At 35.8% G+C, this 22,045-nt stretch overlaps 2 protein-coding genes across 5 annotated transcripts in view; one reads left to right on the forward strand and one right to left on the reverse strand.

The window, feature by feature from the left end:
* Positions 1-22,045, reverse strand: part of LOC6639294 (protein TANC2) — a 52,405-nt gene that overhangs the window by 24,926 nt on the left and 5,434 nt on the right. The window lies entirely within an intron of this gene.
* LOC6638594 (trichohyalin) lies at positions 12,550-14,367 on the forward strand. Its single transcript, XM_002061819.2, has one exon. It carries the CDS (start codon positions 12,688-12,690, stop codon positions 14,365-14,367), a length of 1,680 nt encoding a protein of 559 aa, XP_002061855.1. The 5' UTR covers positions 12,550-12,687.

Genomic DNA, 22,045 nt, shown 5'->3' on the forward strand with positions numbered 1-22,045 from the left:
TGTCCAACAACTGTTCCAACTAATTGCAAGTTGAGCCATGTGCCAGCAGGAAAGGGTTCTCTGCCCTGCTGAAAGGGGGAAAGTTCAAACGGTGGTGAAGTTCAAAGATGAAATGAAATAATGTGGGCTGTGTCCTCCCTCTTTCTCTCCTTCTCTCTCTTGTCTCCCTCGATCCTGTCTGGCAGCTGGCTGCCCACGCGCGCGCGCGCGCTCTTTTTTGCCCATAAATAACGAAGGCAAAAACTCAAGCCAAAGAGGCAATGTGGTTTTTGCGGCTGGAGGTTTTTTCTTTTTCTGTTTTTGTGTGTGAGTGTTTTGTCAAGTGGGCATGAATGGGAAATGGAAGCCTATGCGGCTGCGACTGCGACTGCGCTCTAAGCATGTAATCCACTTTGCCATGACGACTACGACCGGACGTGGTTCTCGTTGGCGGCGGCAATGGCAGCGGCCCCCCACTCATCAAATCAAGAAACAGGATTTTCGTTTTTGTTTGTCTGCGCGCTTGGCTTTCGAATGGCTAGGAGGTAGAATATGAAACGACTTAAGCTAGACTCTAGTCATGCATCATGGAGCAGCAGCAGCTGCTGTAACTATTGGCTCTCGAAAATCGATTGGAGGAAAAAAACTTACAAGAGCAACAGTCTCTCACCTGTGTGAGTCGTCGTCGTCGTGTGAAAGGTGATAAGAGTTGAAGGATCCTTTATGGAAAATATCCCACTCAAAAAATTAGATCACGTATAGTGTGGAGGAAAAATTGGCCGAGTCATTTAGTCCTAGGCTTAGACCCGATCTCCCGAAGTGTGTTGCGAGTTTTTGGCCTCTCTTAAGCCCTATTACCTAGAATCTCCCACGTAAACTTAACCCTCTTCGCCCCCTGCCCTCAATCCAGTTCTGATTATCTATTCTAGACACGCAGAAGTTTCGTTTACAAGTTTTTCTAGTTATAGTTGAATAATTTCATGGATTTTAAACAAATTAATTTGCCTAGTAATATAGTTTCGCCATCTTTGGTCATAAATTATGCTTCTAAATGAGGCAACAACGTGTTGAATGGGAATGAGAACGCGGGGGCGGGTGGTAATAAGGCTAAAGTCAATGTACTTAGCTTGGGCTTAACAATAGCTACAGCTCTAGAAAAATGCAACAAAAAGAAATATGTGAAAAATTCACATAACAAGTAAATTGTTAAATTATGCGCTACCATAAAAAAAATCTACGCATACGATTTTATTAGTTGCTTTGTTTTTGTTTCTCCCCCCACTCTCCCTCTCTCTCTATATTAGATTTGTGCATTCATTTCAGTTTGTTGCTGGTTGGTTTTGTGGTCTAAGTCTAAATTGATTTGAATTTTCCGCTGCATTTTCCTCCAAGTTGAGCCATGTCGCCGGGTCTCCCTCAATGGAGCTTTGTGCTCTCGTGTTTAGAGGGGGCCATGTGGGCGTTTTATTTCAACTAAATTGGCAAACCGCGCGCGTTGCGGTTGCCAGTGACTGTGTGTGTGTGTGTGTGTGTGTGGGCGTTGTGTATGTGTATGTGTGTTGGCACTTGTTTTCATTTTATGTAATTTCTTTGCAAATTATTTTCTTAATCTACACAAGTTTTTCTCTCTCTTTCTCTGGCTCTGTCTGTCTCTGTCTTGGAGCCTAATTCAATTTGTGGTTTTGTTGCAGAAAAAAAAACCCAGGGAAACCATTTCCCAGGAATGCCAGTTAAAAGACAAAGAAAGAAGAAGAACTAAAAAAAATTGAGATTTAAAAAAATTTACTTGCATTAAAATTAAGTGCATAAGTAGCAAGTGAGAAAGTTCAAATTGCGGTCGAATAAGAAAATTGCTAAATTTCCAAGGAATGCAAATCGCAAAAGAAGAGTTCAAAATGTCAAAGGTCGAGTGCTTGGCAACTTTCAAAAATATTCACAAAGAGTATGTGTAGATATATATAGGAAGATGTTAAGCAGATTATATATCATTAGAATTATTTCATTTATTCTATATATCTGACGTAAGAGATCTTTAATGTCTAGTTTGGTTTTTTATAGTTTTTTGTTACAAGAATAGAATTTTTCAGAAAAACTAGTTTTGTAAACATAATGTCCAATTGTTAAATTAAACAAAAAACACACAATTTTTCATGGTTTAAAAAAATATAAAAAAATAAAACAGGTAAGACAACAAAAGTCATAACAAAAAAAAAAACATTATGTATGATAAAGAAGGGCAGAAGAAAATGTTAGATAAACGAGCTCTTGAGTTTACAGTTTGTGAGTCACAGCAACAAACAGTGAAAACGCCTTTAAACGGACAGCAGACTTTACTTTACTTTCCTTATTAAATTTCAGTCCACTTTAGCTTCAAAGAAATATTAAACACAAAGAAATTGGTTTTCCTCAGGCGAATTTCAACTGTTAAGTGTTTTATATTATGGGATATGTATGAAAAATAGATTATAGTTTAGTTAATTGTAATAAATGAATAATCACTTGCAATTAGTGTAAAGTATTTTTGTAGTTTGACAGTCATTGGGGAATTGGTTGGGGGAATTGTTAGCAGGGCAGGTCAGGGCCAAATAGTTCTACCTCTATTTGAATTTGGACAGCTCAGGGTTAATTGACCAGGAGCACACCCGCAGAGAGATCGAGAGAGAGAGAGAGATCTACATATACAATGTTGGATTCAATGCGTATTCATTACAATTGATTGACAGCCTAGATACAAGCCAACTCTTGGACACAACACACACCATTCACAAGTCCAACAAAGTGCATATCCAACGGACCATGGACCATTTACTACATACATTCAGCCATTCAACAGGCCACAAGTTCGACAAGTTCAATTAAACTTCCTTTTCATTTTAGCAACAAATCAAAAATGGTAAAAAAAAGAGAACAATATAAAAATCGACAAACTTTTCATACCCTCTAAATAGTTTCGACCATTGTATCTGTCGTAGAGGTATAAACGATTTCATCATACCCTACAAAATTCCGCAAAATAAGCAAATTCAGTCAAATGGAACCATTTCCATGTAGAGAGTCGCCAACAAAGGCATACAAAATTGTTTTGACTTTGGTCTCTTTTGTATATTTTTTTTTTGTTTAATTACATATTTTATATGTTTTTTTTTTCTAAATATCACGATAATTTTCTATAACTATTTATCTATATACATATTGTTAAGGGCAAACATGACATTTAGTTACTTTTCAAGTTCAATGCGTGGGCAAGCAGAAATTTGTTGTCTTCTTTTGCGGCTTTTGTTTGAGATTTTGCGTGGGTCATGGTTGCCTTTTGTCTCCCCCCCCTCCTCTATCCCACTTGCGTGTAAATTGTGTTTGTCATCATCATCGTCATCATTATCACCGTCAATATGACTCAGACTTGGCCCGAATAGGAAGTGAGAGCAAAATTATGCAAAAACCACAGATAGAGCGAATAATTACAGAGAATACAATATTCCTGCGTTTCGCAATTTGCATTTACAATGAGATAAATTTTCCATAGAATCCAAAATAAAAAAAAGGAACTAGGAAAACTGCATTTCCGGTAGCTATTAACATTCCATTGAAAATTATATAGAGGAAAAAGCCTGCAAAGAGAGGCTTTAAATAATTGTGCTTCTGATTTTTATTTTCCCCTTGAGAAATCAGCTTAAATGTTTATGATGATCAAAAATGTATACTTTTTTATGTTTTTATTGATGCTAATGATGATCTCTATTTGCCAAAAACTTGATGAACTTGCTCTTCCTGAAGCCCGCACAAATGCGCCATGCTGGGTCAATTAAATATTTGAAAACAAATTGCTTCTCAAACTGCATGAATACCTCTACATATATTAACTAAGTTGGGCCCAAACTAAGCTGGCTTTAGCCAAGGCGAATGCATTAAATCAATTGGCATTATGCGTCGTTGTCGTTTAGCCCACTGAAAAAACATTGGAGAATAGCCAAGTTAAGAGTCAAGAGGCCCGCATCATCCATCCTCACATCACATCACATCAGTTTAGGTTGAGGTTGAAAACTCACTGATCGATGGCCATAGCCAATTATGGGCAGTATCTCCCAAAAAAAAAAAAACTAAAAAAGAAAAACGCTAAGCATGAATGGAAACCGAAGCGTGTGAGTGAGTGAATGAGTGAGTGAGTGTATGAATGAATGAATGAATCAGCTGGGTAGGTAGCGTGTGGGTTTCCCACCCATAGGCAAAAATTGCAATAAAATCAAATACTTTACAAGTACGTCGTTGTCGTCGTGCGGCATTGACTTGAGAGTTGAGAGTCTGATTCGATGTTTGTCTGACTCGATGTCTGGCTCTGTCTGTCTTCCAAATAAAATTGTCACTTTTCATTTTGGATTTCGGGTAGCAGCAGCAGCAGCAGCCATTGCAGCCCACGCATCAGCGGAAGTTCCATTTGATTTATTCGAATTCGCATTGCGTGTGTGCGATTGTATGTGTGTGTGTGTGTATATATATATATATGAGTTGGCAAATTTCCGGCCGTTGCCGCCAGTTGACACACATTTAAAATGCCATAAATATAAATTTTATTTACCTATATAAGTATATTAAGTACATATGTGTATACTAAATTCAACTAGTTGCACTTATCTTTTACCATTACTAATTGAGACATCTCTCACCTATCACCTACACAAATTGAAGATGCTTCTTGCTTTTTCCGTCAAACTGGGTCAATGCTAAAGTTTAGATAAATACTTTGACAAAGATAAATAGAAACACAAGAAAACTAAACCAAATAATGTTATTTGATACTTAAGTTTCTCTCTCTCTCTCTCTCTGTCATTTGATTTAATTTGATTTACACGTTTTCGTTTATAATGTGGGTAGATAATGAATTGATATCAAGTGGGTATATAAGTACATATATAGATGGACATATAAATATTTGTATACGCTATATACCTAGAATATGTAAGAGAAAACTTATAATTTCAGCTATACGAGTTGCTATTAGAAATTGATCTAAGCGGGAAAATGTTAAGGATCCTAATGCCAGCTAAACCAAATTTTTTATACCTCAAAAAGAAAGAGATAAAGTTAAAGGAAAGTTAGGAGAGTCAATACTGGCGAATATTTTGTTGAATCAGAGATTTTTATCGCTCTCACATATGTACATAGCACATAGGGGGATCTATGCGGGTGTAATGAGGGAACTTTGCTCCAAAAAGTATACAATAAGTCGACCAAGAATTCGATTTTTGAAACATATAACGAAGTTTGAAGTATTAATTGTACAAAATTTATTAAGTTACAAGGCAGACGAGAAGTTATGAACTTTCTGCAAATATTGAACACTTTCAGCCTATTGCATACTTAAAGGGAGCAATTTTCCTTCATTTTACAGTCGGCCAATGGCATGGCACAAAATATAAAATAACAAGTTTTTTCACATCCTTAAGGTCAATTCCAGTTAAAATTTGTTAATTGTTAAAAAAAAAAAATTATATATATATATTGTGGCAACTATTACAACATAAAAACTTTTTGCTATAATATAATTTCATAATAGTTTTTTTGTGCTGATGTCAGAGTGATGAAAAAATAAAAAATGTACAAATAGACAGCTGAAACACTATTGAAGCCAAGTGTGTTTGGCAAGTTTTTTCTTTTTAAATGGGTTTTCCATGAAAACTCTAAGCAAGCTCCCCTTCCCCAAGCTTATCTCTCTCTCTCTCTCTCTCTATTTCTTTGTGGTTTCTAGTTAAGGCAACGCCTTGAAATTTTCCTGACCAGTTCAGTTCAGTTAAGTTCACAAAATGGATACAAAAAATAAAAAACTGAAAACCCTTTGGGCCATGCTTAGGTAACTTCTTTTTTTTTTTCTGTCCAACTTCTCTTCTCGTCGAGCCTCTCACGATTTCACGAATTTTGTTCGGGGGGAAGCGCGCATCAAAGTGCAGAATCTCACGAAATTTGCCATTCGAACGGGCATTTGGGTTATTTATGAGTTGGCGATTTGTTTGCGACTCATTTAACTGACTGAGCCAAGTCTTAAGCTTTTATGACACTTTTTCTTTTATTTTACTTTTGAGACCAGAGAAAGAGCGAGAGAGAGAGAACGAATATGCAAGCAATTTCGCGCTTAATTTGATTTTTACTTACTGCCTCACCTGTTTACTGTGCTGTACATGCTTTCTTTTCTTTTCCAGCTGCTGTCAGAATAGGGTTTCCATTTCTCCATTTAAGCTAAAGAGTTATTATGACTGAAGTGGAAGTTCAACCGCAAAATATACTTAAATTGGGTCAAATGGCGGTCAAATTTAGTCTTTTTGTCTAAAATTCTCTACAAAAAATATTTGCTGCCCTATTGGGTTTCCATTTATCGCTATTTATCTAACAATCTTGATGCAATATAATATTTCCTAATCACATTGTTGACCCACCGTTCAGACCATTCAACAAATTCGTAATCACACTGTAATCAAATTTATTTAAATCAATATTACTAAATAACATCTGTAAACCAAATGATGATGATAATGATGATGATGTTGATGTCGACCTTAGGGCCGGGCCAAACGATCCATTCATTTGCCATCAATAAAATGCATAATTATGCATAATACATACATATATTTATATATATTTATATACATATTGGGATAGATCGTATAATTTTTTAAAAAGCTTTAGCTTAAAGGCTTTTCAAATTAGTTTGAAATTAATTTCACGCAATTAAGTTGCTAATTTGAGATTCGAATTTCTTTTGCCCCATCTTCTTTTGCTTGCTCTTCTCCCTCTCCCTCTTGCTCTTGCCGGGCAAATTAAATGCTCATTTTCATTGAAAACGTATTAATTTTGTGGCTTAGAGAAGAATTCTTTTCGATTGTTAACAAATAAATCTTGAAAAAATATATTTGCCTTGCTAATTTTTTTTTTGTTTCTAGTGTTTTTTTGTTCTTTTCCGTTTTGTTTTGGTTTCTAAAACAAAAAAAAAAAAAAAAAACATAAATCTTTTTAGCATATCTTAATTACTTGAAAAAAAAGAGCTCCTAATTTACCTGATAAGTATCTGAATGTGAGAAACAAATTGACAAAAAAGCAAAACAAAACTGTTTTAAAATAATTTCTATATTTTTTATGAACTTTTTTTCTTTTTAGAAATTTCTAAACCATTTACAATAGTTAGTGGTCGTATCTAAGCTCTTAGAACAAACGTTTTCAATGCTAATCAATGATTCATTTTATGTCAATATAAATGCCAATATAGTCAATATTTATCATATTTATTCTATTATAATGTGCCATTGGGCACAAGTCTTGGACTTTACATTTTCTTCTTCTACATCTATTTATTATTAATAATAATATTTTCTGTTATGTCTCTTGGTTGTCAACTTTTTTGTTTTTTTTTTTGGTTTGGGGTAACGACATTAGCACATCGTTAAGAGATCTTTGATTTTTGATTTTGGTTTTTTTTTTACCATATTTTGTCATTGGGTTCTCTACTGGCTGACTGGCTGCTGGTTTTTAGCTGCCTTGTGCTCTCCATTATGCTAATGGTTATTGTTCGTGAAGAGGTTTAACTTGGAAAACAAATTATATACTAAAGGAGTATAAGAGACAGACAGAGAGAGAGAGACAATTTGATGAATAAATTTGCATATACTCAGAAGTTGTAGAAGTTCTTGTGGGAACTAGAGTCCAGAAGTTTTGTCGATTTGGGAATTATGCGACGACGACAAGCAACAGCAGTGCGCCAAGAGCCAAAACGATAGATATCTGAGAGAGGAGAAGATCGAGATGGAGAGAGGCACAGACTAAGCTGGACTTGCATACAAATGAGTCGCGTGTGGGCGCCGTCTTGCCACTTGAGCGTGAGATAGGGACAAGAAGAAGGGGGGAAAGACATAATGCAACACTTTACTGGCACTTTTAATACTAAACCGATCCGCTGGCCTCTGGCGTTTCATTTGGTGTTGATAATGTTTAAGGCATCATTTCCACTGTCTGTCTATCATTAATCATATCATTTTGTACACTCTTTCTCTTTCACTCTGCCCACATTTTCTCTTTTTCTCCTTTCTGTGTGGTGTGGTGTATGGGCGTGGTTGTAAATATTTTGACCAATATATCGTACACATAACACATATACATATATACATAAATAGTTATGTTTGGGCTAGTTTTGTTTTACACGGCCGTCGGCTTTTGTTTCAGTTTTTTGTGTTTTGTTGTTTCTTTTCTAATTTGTTGTAAATAGAGCGTGTGATTGATTTTTTTTTGTACATTTTTTAATACTCTTTGATTGATGCTTAAAGAATTGGCCAAACGGGTATTACATTTTGTGTTTTTTTTTCCTCATTTTTTTTATTGTGAAATCATGATATGTACATGAAGGCACTTGATCTGGAAATTTGTACAAAGACACGTGTCTGATGTAAGACTTTTTATGGTACCTAAATGAAAGAGCAATAAAATAAGCCAACTGTTTAGCCAAAAAAAGGTATTAAGTCAGAATCGAAAGGACCGAAAAACATAAAATGTGTATAATGAATGATTTTTGACTACCTGACAACCGACTAAGATAAAGTTTAAGAAGGCAACACGAATATATTCCAAACTTCGACAAATAAAACATCAGGGAACGCCATTTAGGTCCAAGGGTATTCCAAATCCCATCACATTGAAAGTTAGTTCAATCTTTTTTGGTTTGTGTTGGCTGATTAGTCTGATTTATGTCATTGAATTGCCTTGATTTGAGATCATGTTTCCAGATTTTCTTGGTTGATTTTATAAATTATTGCCCACTTGATTAATAGAGCAAAACGTACTAAACCAAACCAAAACCAACTGAACGAGATCGTCATTATCTTCTTCTTTATCATCGATGAGAAACCTCAAAGACCTCCACACAAAAAAAAAATTGTCGCAAGCAAAGTGGTTACAAAAAATGTTTTTTAATCCAAAAAAATCAGGTATGACAATAAGCAAATGTAAAAGCTCATGTAAGCTAAACCTCAAGCACACACACACACAGGCAAAAGTCAGTTACATCTATGCAATTTGCCAAGCCGTTTAGAGCATATCAAAATTCAAATTGTTAACCAAACAAATTGCCAGCCAACGAATAAAAACGTGATCGGGTTGACATTGAAACATTTAATAACAAAACAGCATGACGAAAAAAGTCATTTATGAACACAATTATGAAATCAAACGAAATACGAGAGGGAGAGACTGTGGGAGAGAATACTTCAATTGATAATGAAAGGGTTCAACTGATCTAACCCCACGAAAAAATAAACAAAAACCAACTAAATTGAAAAGCCTCGAAAAACGAAACGCACATTACTTTAATTTTGATTGGCTCTCTGTGTTCTAATGGCGTATTAAGAACAGAATGCTTTTGGAACCGATCTTGATGAACTGTTTATACCCTATACAATATACACTCATATATATGTACGTGTGTTCAGGAGTTGAACTTGGTTAAAAGTGATAACCAACTTTAAAATTGAGCAAACTTTGTAACCAATTCACTGTGCTCGTTTTTTAAAAAGGGTGTAAAAGAATGTCGGTCTCTACCAGAGATTATGTCATCCACTGAAAATACTTCAGCACTGCAAAAGTAAATGTTAAACATTTTATATGATTGTAAATTGCTTGAGCGACAGGGTTAATAAATCAAATTTAACATATAGAGTATTCATATACATAAATGGGGCTAGATACATGAGTAGAGGGATCGAAGTGGATAATCGTATCAGAAAACAAAACAAAATTTACATTATTTCTAACCCCTTTGATGAATAATCAATCAAATAAAAGTTCTATAAGCAAAATGTTTTTTACATAACCGCCACGAAAACAAATATTTAATCTTTGAAGGGTCATTTTTCAGGTGACATATATGTTAAATTCGAAATGTATCTCTTAAAACACACAACTAGATGTATCTTTTGAGATAAATACACCTAAAATTCAAGTTGATAAGATTTAGTTAAGTTTTGAAGTACTGCTAGTTTTAGTATCCGCAAGCAGACTTAGCAACTAAAGAACTGCAAATCAAGCTCATAATCTGCCTAATCCTTCATTTAAGCCTATTTAGTTATGATTCCCAACCAGTTGTAGCAATTCGAGAACTACTAATTACCTCATAATCCACCAAATCCTTAACCATAACTTAAATTTACTTAATTGAATTGTTTACGAAATGATTTTAACATCCGCTGGATGATCGCATTAAACGATAAGAAGTATGCGTAACTACTTTGCGATACGTAATAGTTATCTTTCATTATTTTATGCTATCTACGTGCAAATATTGTTCGTATCATCGCGTCCAACAGGAGGAGGGTTTTCGGGCTGTTCAAAGGCAAGTTCGCTTTAACTCTTATAAAAATGTGTGTTTACAATGCTTGAATTACAATTTTCGCTCTGTCTCTTTGTGACTGTGGCCTATACCCGTCTTTTAATTGCTTGTTAATTGCCCTAAACATCAGCAGAGCCGGGACAAGCCGAGTGGAGCAAAGCAGAGAAGATGAGACAAAAAAAAAAAAAAGATCGGGACAGCAAAAGATTCAACTTGGCCAACTTTGGTCAAAATGGGTTTTTTCGTTCTGATGTGAGTTGTGTGTTCTGGTTTTCAGTAGAAAACTGGATTGGCCCGACTGTCGCCAGTCTTTTGGACTTGGCTTGGCAAGAAGAAACAGTTGCACTCATTTGTTTGTTTGTTTGTTCTGTCGTTGCCCTAGCGAGCTATTGAGGTTCTTCTTTCTCTCTGGTTAAGTGCAAGTACCCAGCTAAAAGTACGTGTGCTTGGCTCTAACTCTGACTCTGGTGGTTCGTTGCGGTGGTTATGGCTCTGCGACTGCCTCTGGAAACAAAGACAAGTTTTTCAAGTTTTCCAATGGCTTGAGGCTCCAGCAGCCGAAGCAGCAGCAGCAACAGCAACGTCAGCAGCACATGAAGTCATTCAAGTGGAAGCAAAAGAAACTGGACAGTAGTCCAATGGACACACTGGACACAACTGAAAGAGGAAGAGGAAGCGGAGGTGTAAAGGGAGGAGTAAGAATTGAAGGAGTTGAAGAAGTGTGCAAACTGTTTGCTTGTTATTCTTCTTACTTCTTCTTTCTCAACTGTCTGTCATTCGCACTTGACGATCAAGTGATACATATATAGGTACATATACAGAAGACTAGACAGACGTTTTATTAACATTTTATCAATTGATGTCTATTGAGGAATCAATAAGTTTCATGATAAGATAAGTTTAAGGGAATAAATGGTTGAAGAGGTTGCTGCAAGTAAGAAGTACATAAGTAAATATAAGGATAAGGTCTATTTTCATTTGCTCTTTCTCGGTCGTCTACAAACTTTGGTTATCGCTGAGCCCTCAAATTGGGCATGAAAAGCGAAAGTTCCATTGCTAAATATTCCACCTAAACTTCTTGATTTTGCCAATTTTGGCTTCATCTTTAGATGCGTAGAAATCCATCCAAATTGAACCCACAACTACTATTAATTTGTACAACCAATTACTGTCTGTCGAATATTAATCCCCGATTTAATTTTCGACTCCTTCTAGCCTTCGTTATCATTGTTCAGTATAATAATACTCAAACTACCCAATAGCGTCACTCCAAATGACCACTCGACAAAAGACCTCTTAAATGCACAATATTTGTGTCTTCCAACTTAATGCGCTCCACTAGACCTAAATAGATACACTTCTATTCTATTCTATATACATATATATGTAGGTATACATATTCTACAATCATTTCGTGGGTACGACGCTTAACCATTATCTTGTGTATAGGGCTTATTGTGTTGGCTTTTAACCTTCTAAGCGACAAAGCTCACTGACCCAATTCCCCTTCCCCTGGTGTATCTCGCTTCAGTGCGTGTTGTTTCCACTTTATATCGTAAAAAAAAAAGAAAGAAAGAAAAAAAGTTTATAAACAGTTCATTGTATTCGTCCAGGGCATTACCTATCTGGGCAGACGTAAATACCTAAATATTTCGACGATTCACAGTCAAGTGTTAATTAAATTTACGATTCTCTCGCTTTTCCCTATTTTGGTTGGTCGAAATGTGAATGTGAGGCAAATGAAGCGTCACCAAATAGATTTGGTTTGTAAGGGTTTAGGGTAATGATCAATCAGGAAATGAGTTGACAAAACTTTTCATAAAACGATGAACTCAATCAGCACTCACCACAGATCATTGAGCTAAAAGGTAATTGCAAAAATCATCATTAAAAATATCAAAAATGTACGCACGGGCATCACCAAATGGACCTCAGCATGTTGCATTTTGGACATAATTAAGCCATCAAATTGCACAAAAATAGTAAAATGTTTAAATGCCATTTACGTTGACAGTTTTGTGTTGTTGTTTTCAGCCGAGAGAGTAATTAATTAAATTCCAAATGGTAAAACAACATCAATCTGATGAGATTTGAGATTGTATGGAGTAGCAGTAGTTAAGTTTTGAAATTTGAAAGTAAAAATCGTTAAACATTTGAGAGTCATCTGAGATTTGTCAACACTTTTTTATATTTGCGAGTTAATCAACATTGTTATTATTTGATTTCAACTTTACAACCCTCTGCAACGAGTTGTCTCAAGGACAACCGCCGGCCCCCTCGCACCATGACAACTTTGACTAAACAATTTGCCACCATTCAACATTCATTTGTTTTGAGTTTTAGGGGCAACCATGCAGTATTCTTGGCTGCCACAGGAACGTCGCCAAATTATCATACGAGAAAAGCCACCAGTGATTATATCTCAAAAGCGTTTTTCTCGCATCCAATCGAATGCCACACAAGCCACGAAATTAGAGCAACAATTGCGAAATGAGCAGCGTAGTCAATATGAAGAGCAGCTGCGTTTGGGTGGCGAGGAGTTGCTACGTCAATTTGGCGGACGCAAACTGTGCATCACCGAGGAGGAAGAATGTGTCAGGGAATTATCGCAGCAGCAGAAGCATAAAGAGGAGGCCGCTCGACAGTCCTTGGAAGATAGTAAAGCATCACGAGAGGAGGAACAGCGTCGGCAACGAGAACGCATAGCCAAGGCGCAACAATTGTTGGAGCAACTGCGTCCAGGTCCCCGCGAATTGCAGTGTGCCCGCTTGCAGAGTGAAGTTTTGGGCAGCATCAATGCGCAGCGGGAAGTCCAAATGGAATTTGCCAAGGCCAAGCAGCTGGCAAATGAACGGGATAAATGCATCTTTCAGGAGCAAGTTATAAATGGCATCAAAGAGGCACAGAAAAATCGCTCCGAACGCTGCCAACAGTTGGGTGAGCACAAGAGGGAGCTATTAAAGGCCATTGCCGAGCGGGAGAAGGAGCGTAAGTTGGCAAAAGCTGACGAAATGGCAACAGCCCGCCAGGAGCGAGAGAGAAATCAGCAACAACTCAAAGAGCATTTGACCAAGATGAAAGAAACTCAAACGGCCAAGCGTCATCAGAGGCGAGAGGAGGCCCTGGCTTCACTAGCAATGTCAGAGCAGGTGCAACAACGACTCCAAATGTTGGATGAGGTAGAGGATACTCAATGCGAGGTGCATAATCAGGCGAAGGGTCATTTGGAGCAACTAAAACGAGATCATGCTCGTAATCGCATACAACAACGTCTACGCCGAAACGACCAATTAGCCCAGAATCTTGCACCACGTCTTCACTACAGTGCTGGCCAGGATCATGCCCGCTATGAACGGCAATTAGAGGAAATGCGGAAAGCTCGCAGTGCCGAGCAGGCCAAACGCCAGCAGCAACGTCAAGAGGCTAAAACTCAACGTCTAAACATCCAGAAGCAGGAAAAAGAACTGGTCAAGGCCAGCAAGCAGCAGGCTGCTCAAGAACGACAACAAGCCATTGAGCTGCGTCTCAAGAACGATCTCATTCAGGTCCAATTCAAGCGGGAGCAACACCAGGAGCACCTGCGTCGTATGCACGAATTGCGGCAACAACTGGATAAACAGGTGCAACAACGCCACGAGGAAGAGACCCGGCCTGGTCGCAATTACAATCGTGAGGCTCAGCTGGAGTGCCTGCGTGAGGATGTCTTTTTCTTTGACTATGCCCGCCAGCTGATGGATGAGGCCCAGGCCAAAGGACATCCCCTCAAACCCTTCATACGCGCCGTGGGCCAATACAAAAACGATAATCGCATAGGAGCTGGCATCAGGATACCACCGCATCTTGTCACAAGACTTACAATGGGCAGGCGCACAGAGGGCGACAGTCAGGCAGAGAAACAACCATCCGAAACAGATGACAAGGAGAAAACGATGTCCCAAGAGGAAGCCGAACATAAGAAGAAAATTACCGAGAATCTAAAGAAAATTGAAGATTTCATATTGGCCGAGGCCAAGTTGAAAGAAAAGAAATAAATACAACTTATAGTTTGAGCTTTTGTTTTTGGCAAAACTTCCCCATAAAACAAATTCTACAATCTACAATTACAAAGAAAACCCTTAAGTTTACTCTTTATTACTTTTGGTGGATTCAGGTGTAATTTGAATTCAAAATTCGATATCGATTTCAGTTAACCCAAATATTTTTCAAGTGAGTATTGAATTCCATTCGAATTGAAGACAATGCGATTAATTTCCAATGTCAGCGCATTACTCAGCGCAGGGTAATCGAATTCCTTTTCATTACATATAGGCATCTCAAGTGTAAGTGAAAGTGAAATATAAGGTGATTTAAGAGGGGGGCAGTGTTGATTTAAAAAAGGCTTTGCCACTAGTTTTTGTGTTGTTTCTTGATTAGATTGATTCCTCTAAATGATGATGAGAAATTGGGCTGAGAGAACACAACGCTGTTTCCTATGGCTTTTGTTTTGTCAAAAGTTTTTGACATACTTAAACGGATATCAATCATCTGTCATAAAATGAGGAATCAGTTTCGTCAAGTGACATAATCAATTTTGATTTTTAGAGAAGAGAATTCTACCCCAATAAAGCGTAAATCTCTTTCTCTCTCTCTCTCTCTTTTCCGTGTTGTTTATATATGTATATCTTAGTGTATAGGTAAACTCTTGTCAGTCAACTGGATTTTAATTTTTTTTTTTTTTTTGGGGGTTCTGTTTACCTTCTAACCAAACGGCCTAGCAATGAATGAAGCCATTTGTATACAGATACATATATACGTATTAATATATATACTTTTGTGTGTGTGTGTGTGTGAGTTTCTATTTGCCTGATGCTTAAAAGTTTTTATCTTATATTTTTTTGTTCATGCTTGTTGTCATGAACTTGTTGATTTTAGATACAAAGTCTCGTACGTACATTCATGTGTTTATGTATCAAGTTAGGTGTATACATACATACATTTATATACTGTTGTATATGTATGGTTGTTTGCTTATATGTATGTATGTTTGTTGTTGTATTTGCGCAACGAGACTCACAGCCACAAAATGTGTTAAAAAATATTGTCAAAATGACTAAACATTAGGGTTAATGTATCGTCTTCTTGTTGATTGCAAATAAAAAACAATCAGAGGGCCAATCTTTCATCCTCACCCCTATCCACACCACGACGAAGTTTTTATACCCTGCCAAAAAGATACTTTTAGCCATGTTTAAAAATTGAAGCTGCAAAAGAGTCGAAAAAAAAGGAAGGAAGTTTGAAGCGAACAAACAAAAAAAAAAACTTTAAAATTTATTTGTCTGGCTTTACCCACAGACAGAATTATGACATATAGACATATGTTTTTTTTTCCTAAATCCATCTATATACACAGATATATACATATGTACATATATTTCTTGGCAAATTCTAAGAACAAAGAACAAATTTTGAAAGAGTTTTTGGACTTTAAATCACAATGTCAACTTAAAGATACCCTGTACATTAAACTTTCTGCTGTTTCGGGCTTCCTCTTTTATACCAGATGATTCCAAGATATATTTATGTTATGTTATATGCCCGATCTTTTCTTAACTATATTTCCAGGGGTATACAAAATATTTAATTTCTCCTTGCAGGTAAACGAAATCTTTTCCTTCTGTTCTGTTGGCTTTTTGCCTTCTGAAGTGCAAAAAAGTTCTTTATTTATTTTTTGGCCAATTAGTCAAAGGATTTTGCAATATCAGGAACTGGTTTTCTTGGACCTAATTATGTTAAATGAGTTGGCAAACCGAGGTGGCTCTTACTTTATGAGGGAGTGCTGAGAGGGGGAATTCTGGACTAGAAAACAGTCTTACCTAAGATGTCTAATACAATACATACAAGTTCGTAAATATATATAAACTGATGACTAAATCATTAAGTCAATAGTTTTTGTGTGTAAATAGTTTTGTTATTTTTTCGCGCCGACAAAAGAGGCGAAACGAAACGAGTTCTGTCTCTCCTTCTCGCTCCCTCTCTCTTGCCATATGTTTCCAATGTTTGCCCTTATGTACATATATGTCGTTTGTCATATTGATTTTAGCCAAATACTTACTAACTCAGCCATGAATATAATTATCATCAAAAAGAACACTTACCTGCAAAGAGAGAGAGAGAGAGAAAATATAAGAAATTGAAATAGAAAAAGACACAAGTATTACATTTTTACAGCTCTAACATTTTTTAAATAGTTCATAACAAAAAAAAAAATTCCATACAATTTAAGTGGCACAGAATCATAAAAATAAACACATTTACACATATTTGACTCTGTGTTTGTGTATGTGTGTTTTCATCTATGTGACATTAAAACCACATTTGACAATTTTTATGTGCCCATTGTGCATTAGGGTGTCCCTAAATACGAATGTTTTTGAAAAATATACAACTTATACATACATGGGTTTTAACTTATAATTATCAATTACAGCCAACTAAACTAAATTGGGATCTAAAATCTCACCTTAGGGAGGAAGAAAATCTCACATTCAACTTCAAAAATAAACAAAGAAAAATACAAAAACTAATAATTTGATCTGTTTTAAACAATAAATATACTTTTTGATTTTGTGACTTATAAATCTAAAATTTGTCTTATCGTCTTTTAAGTCTAGAGACTTCCTGAACCTGATCAAGAATAATCATATGTTGCTTGACAAAAAGTTACACCCTAAAATTACATCTCTGTGTTTTTCACTCCAAACACTTTACTTAAATTTTTTCCAACTTTTTAAGGCAACCATTTGGAACTAATTGTTTTGACATTCGTCGAAAATATGCCAAATTCCAGATCCTAACACTGGAAACAGAAAATTATGGCGAATTCACAAGGCAATTTTTTTTAGAATAATTTACATAATTTTACAAAATTTAGACTCAAGCGTTTAAAGCAAGCCAAATTAATAATCATAGAAAGGGTTATATAAATTCATATAAATTACATTGATCACCGATCAAATCAGCTTTTAGTAGAAAAAAAACCTTTTGAAACTAACATAACTTTACGCTCAATTTTATGATCCAAACATGACTCTATATATTTTTAGAAATATTGTCAGAAATATTGAATTCTCTCTGCGAAGGGTATTGAAAAGAACAAAAACAGAAAAAAGAAACCGAAAAAACCTTCAGTTTTTACAAAACTTGCTTGCGTGTAAGAAAAATAAATACCAACAACAAATAATGATAATCATAATCCAAATCAAAATGTAAAGCTTGATTAAATGATTTGATTCGTTGTCGTTATCCATAACAATACCTCGCCTCGCCTCTTCCGGTTTGTAATTAATCAATTCGCATACTAAATAAATCGCTCATTGTGTGTGAAACTCAGGGAAACTGTCAGAGAAAAGATGCAATATTTATTTACATACATACATATGAATGTACATATATAAGTTCATAGTAATAAAATGTTGAAAATTTACGAGACAAAGGCTTAAACTTGACACAGGCGCTCAACAACATGTTGTTGAAGTTGTCGTGTTGCAGCCAAAAAGGCATCCGATTATAAGAGGAGCCTGAGTCCGAGCCCTCCAATATATATATATACATATATATTACATATACATATTTGCATCTGCTTGACTTTCGTTAAGTATTTACACACACACATTGCATAGACCAAGAGAAGGAAGGGAAGGCAACAAATGGCCAGAGCCAGAAGCCATTGAAACAGTGATGCAGAAAAGGCAAACTACAAGTGTCAAAGTATTGGAAGGAACTCATCTATATGTCTATCTCTTTTCCTGTCGTTCTCTATCAATCTTATCTCTCTGTTCTGAACGGCTAGGCTAGAAATACACCAACTATCTGTCTTCTTAACACTCATTGGCATTTTTGTTGTGGCCGATTTCTATATATCTTATAGTTGTGCGACAATAGCAATAAGGATAAATCAACATTTTGTATCCTTGACTGAGAGACTAGATTGCTTAGAAAGAAACACATGGACAAAAGAACACCGACCCTTATTAATATTCTCTCTAGAAATCAAGAAATAACGACCAGAAAATAAAAACTTGAGCAGTAAAACTTCAAGTTAGTTTAATTTAAGTGTGTTAGTTTTTGTACCACTGTGCAGAGATGATGGCTTAAATAGTTTTTGTTTTATATTTTGTCTTTGTCTGTGTTTGGTGTACTCTAGTCTTTCTGTGAGCCTTATAATTTATGTCTAACTGCATTTACTATAACCTCCAGCCAGGCTAAACACAAAACGTTTGATAGTCGTGCCATTTTGAGTCTTATGAAAATTTAACTTGTTGGACTGACTCTCTTGGTTGACTAAGATGGGAATGGAGATGGGGTTGAAGAGAGAGAAAGAGAGATGGTAGTGGTCCTCCGTTGCCGTTGCCGTTGCCGTTGCCTTTGCTGTGGCCATTGCCCGGCTTCATATCGGCCATTCAGCATCAGCAGCAGCCGCAACATCTCTTAAAACGCATAAATCAAACTTTGGTCCGTGCGCGCGAGAGTTTTTCTTCAAACCAAAGTAACATTTTGTGGGTATTCAAAAATATGTGATACCCAAGAAAAGTAGGGTAGATGCAGTTTCGTTCACTGTTCACTCATTGTTCAAGTTAAAAAAATGACTGTAGGGTATTCGTTTGGTCGTTGCGGTTATGGGGTTTGGAGTCAGTGTTCAGTCACATATCAAGTTGCCTTCTCTTGCTGTCGATCGGTCAGTTCTCGCCTTCCCCCCTCTTTACACCTCTGCACCACAACATTGATTGTTCTTCTTGGAAGTGTTTGGTTCCAGGTTCGAGGCGGTCAGCCAGTTGTCCCACAAATTTATTGCCTTTTAATGCTGCAATATTTTTATGTTTTATGCTTATTTTTCTTTTTGTTGCACCACCCCCCGCACCACCACCACCTTCTTTTTCTCTTCCCGTTTACCCTTTGGTTGGTGTTGACACTGTGTAGCGGTAAATTTTTTGATAAATTAATTCAATCGAGGTGGAAAGTGCAAAATGCAATTCGAGAAAATGCACAAATGATTTTTTTTCCCAGAATTTATAAAGTTGATTTTAATCTCTCTAAGTTTTTTTCTCTCTCTCACTTTTTTTTTTTCAAATAACAACAATGGGAGAAAAGTGTTTAGTCATTAGGCCATAATTTGACTCGAGTGAAAGTTTTAGTTAAATCATTTGTGCTAGCAATTAAAACAAATCACAAACTAAAAAAAAAAAACACACACAGAAACACTTAATAAATTACAACAATTTTGACCACGCCCACAAGAAAGGTAAGTGCCTTAATTATTATATAGGAAATTAGTCAGCTAAATGGCGTCGTTTTTTGTTGTTATTGTTGTGATTTACCCTTTCGGAAATTGGGGTACATGGATGATAATGAGGCCAGCTTCTTAAGGACAACAACATCTGCCTTACAGAGTATAGACTCTTCGGTCTTATCTTGTGACTGATAAATATATATAATTTTATGACATTTACTTCAACCGGTTTCTGAAGATGCGGAAAAAGTTAAGCATTAAAATTTAAATTTGTAAGTGCACTTGTCATTTTTATGAATTGTATTTTTTTTTTTTTTGCGCCCACGTGCAAAAGACAAAAAACCAAAATTATTTTGTCTTGGCAAAAAACAATATTTGACAAATTTGCTCGATGTAAAATCAAAGATAATGAACAAACACACACACACACAGATTCGCTCAAGCTCTCATTGTTTGTCCTCGAGAAAAAAAGAGGAGAAAATTTTTGAAAATTTGCAAAAGTGTTGAATCAATATGTGAGTTTTTTTTTGGTTTTTGCAAACAAGCCTCTTTTTTTTTTGTTGTACAGGAAATTGTTGTTGAACTAAGAAAATATTTATACGTTTTTTAAAGAATTTAAATTTATTGTTCAAGAAGCTGCAGAATAAGGGTATCAATAAGTTCGGTTTGAGGAATATGTAGATACCGGAACTTAAACTTAATGTCCGCAATTCCAATTCTATTGTCAATGACCTCAAAAACCTTCCCCTGGTGAGATGATGATTCATTTACTTTTTGTTTTTGGCACGCGAAATGCAAAGACCTTTTGATTAGATAAAGGGGACAAAAAAATGTCAATGGGTTTGAGTTTGTGTGTGTGTGGTGTGGCTTGAACTTTGATTGGGCGCACCTGTGACTCTCTCGACTGTGGTTGTTGTTGTTGTTGTTGCTGAGTGTCACTACGTTTCGATAAGGTGTTTTTTTTTTGTGGGTAGGCGCCGTCGCGCCGTGCCGGGACTAAACTGAGCGGCGTCCGACTTTTGTTCAATATTTACAAATAATTAAAAACGATAATTGGTTTTGCTTGTTTCGTGTTTTGGCCAGTTTTTCTCCCCCCTTATTTTCGGTTGTGTGTTTTGCAAATTGTCGCATAGTTATGAATAGTTTTGTACTTTGCATTTCTAGACCAAATATTAAAGATACTTGTTAAATTTGCATAGTCGACAAATGTTTGACCAACATTTTTAAGCGTTTTTGGCACGTTTTTTTTTTTTGTTTCTTTGTTTGTTTGTTTTTCTGTCTCCCACTTTGTTTATGTTTAGATTTTACTACGTCGTCTCGTTGATTTAATTTTCAATCTAAATTGTTTATTTTTGCAAATGGGTGGGAGGGTGTTTTATAATAATTGTGATCAAAACGTGATAACCAAAAAGTTTCACCTTGCTAAATTTGAAAGATTTAATTTTAAAATAGAATATTTTTGCATCTTAGAGATAAACGTGTTCATGTTTAAATGTTTAAAAATGTTTGTTCTTCTTTTAAGTTGAATTCTTAAAATTTCTCTACATTTCTGCATGATTAGAAATTAGAGTAAAAATTCATTTGAAGGTTTTTGCTTTTCCATAAAGGTAAATAACCCACCTTGCGGATTTATTTGAAGCAGTTCTTCTTTCTCAATAATTACCCTTTCTTAAGGTTTCCCCTTAAATACTAATGCATTAACTTTTAATATATTGAAAAAACATATGAAGAAAAACCCAAAAATTTAAATATGCAACCATTGTTAACTATTCCAGTTCCTAAAGGATATATGTGTGTACAGATGTGTTCTAAGAAATAGCAGTGCCCTTAAGCTTTGACTTCAAAATTGTTAAATCATACTAAAAAAAACCATAAATCCACCAATATTTTTTAAATTTATAATCTATATTTATATATAATAAAATTACTACCATTTTGGACTGAACAAAAAGTCTCCCCTTTTTCAGAAATGAGCAAAGCGGTAAAAAATGAACATTTTGTGCTGTTCATAAAAATAGCAGTGATAACTAAATATAATATAATATATACATATATTGATTCTTGTGTGATCTGTAGTTTTGGCTGTAGAAATAATCCATGTTTCACTTTACAAGATATTAGTGTTGGGTAAACATTGCTCAATTTGGTGAACATGTTCACTTGTTCTTTTTTCGAAGTGAGTCGACTCGCTCACTTTGCTCAGTTGCTCATTCACATTGCTCAGTTACTCACTGTTCATGAACAGCTCAAAGCTAGTGAGTGTTGAAAAACAGCTGAGCAAAAGAGCATGTGAGCAAAAAGAGCAAGTTAACAATAGTGAGCAAGTGAGCAAAAAAGAACAAGTGAGCAATAAAGAACAAGTGAGCAAAAAAGAGCAAGTGAGTAATAAAGAACAATTCGAGAGGAACATGTTCAGTTGCTCAGTTTAAGGAACAACTCTTTTT

This window comes from Drosophila willistoni (assembly GCF_018902025.1).
Source record: "Drosophila willistoni isolate 14030-0811.24 chromosome XR unlocalized genomic scaffold, UCI_dwil_1.1 Seg144, whole genome shotgun sequence".
Lineage (NCBI taxonomy): Eukaryota > Metazoa > Arthropoda > Insecta > Diptera > Drosophilidae > Drosophila > Drosophila willistoni.

Bases quoted from the DNA above. Each gene is read 5' to 3' on its own strand.
- LOC6638594 (XM_002061819.2), top strand. From the start codon at position 12,688: ATGCAGTATTCTTGGCTGCCACAGGAACGTCGCCAAATTATCATACGA.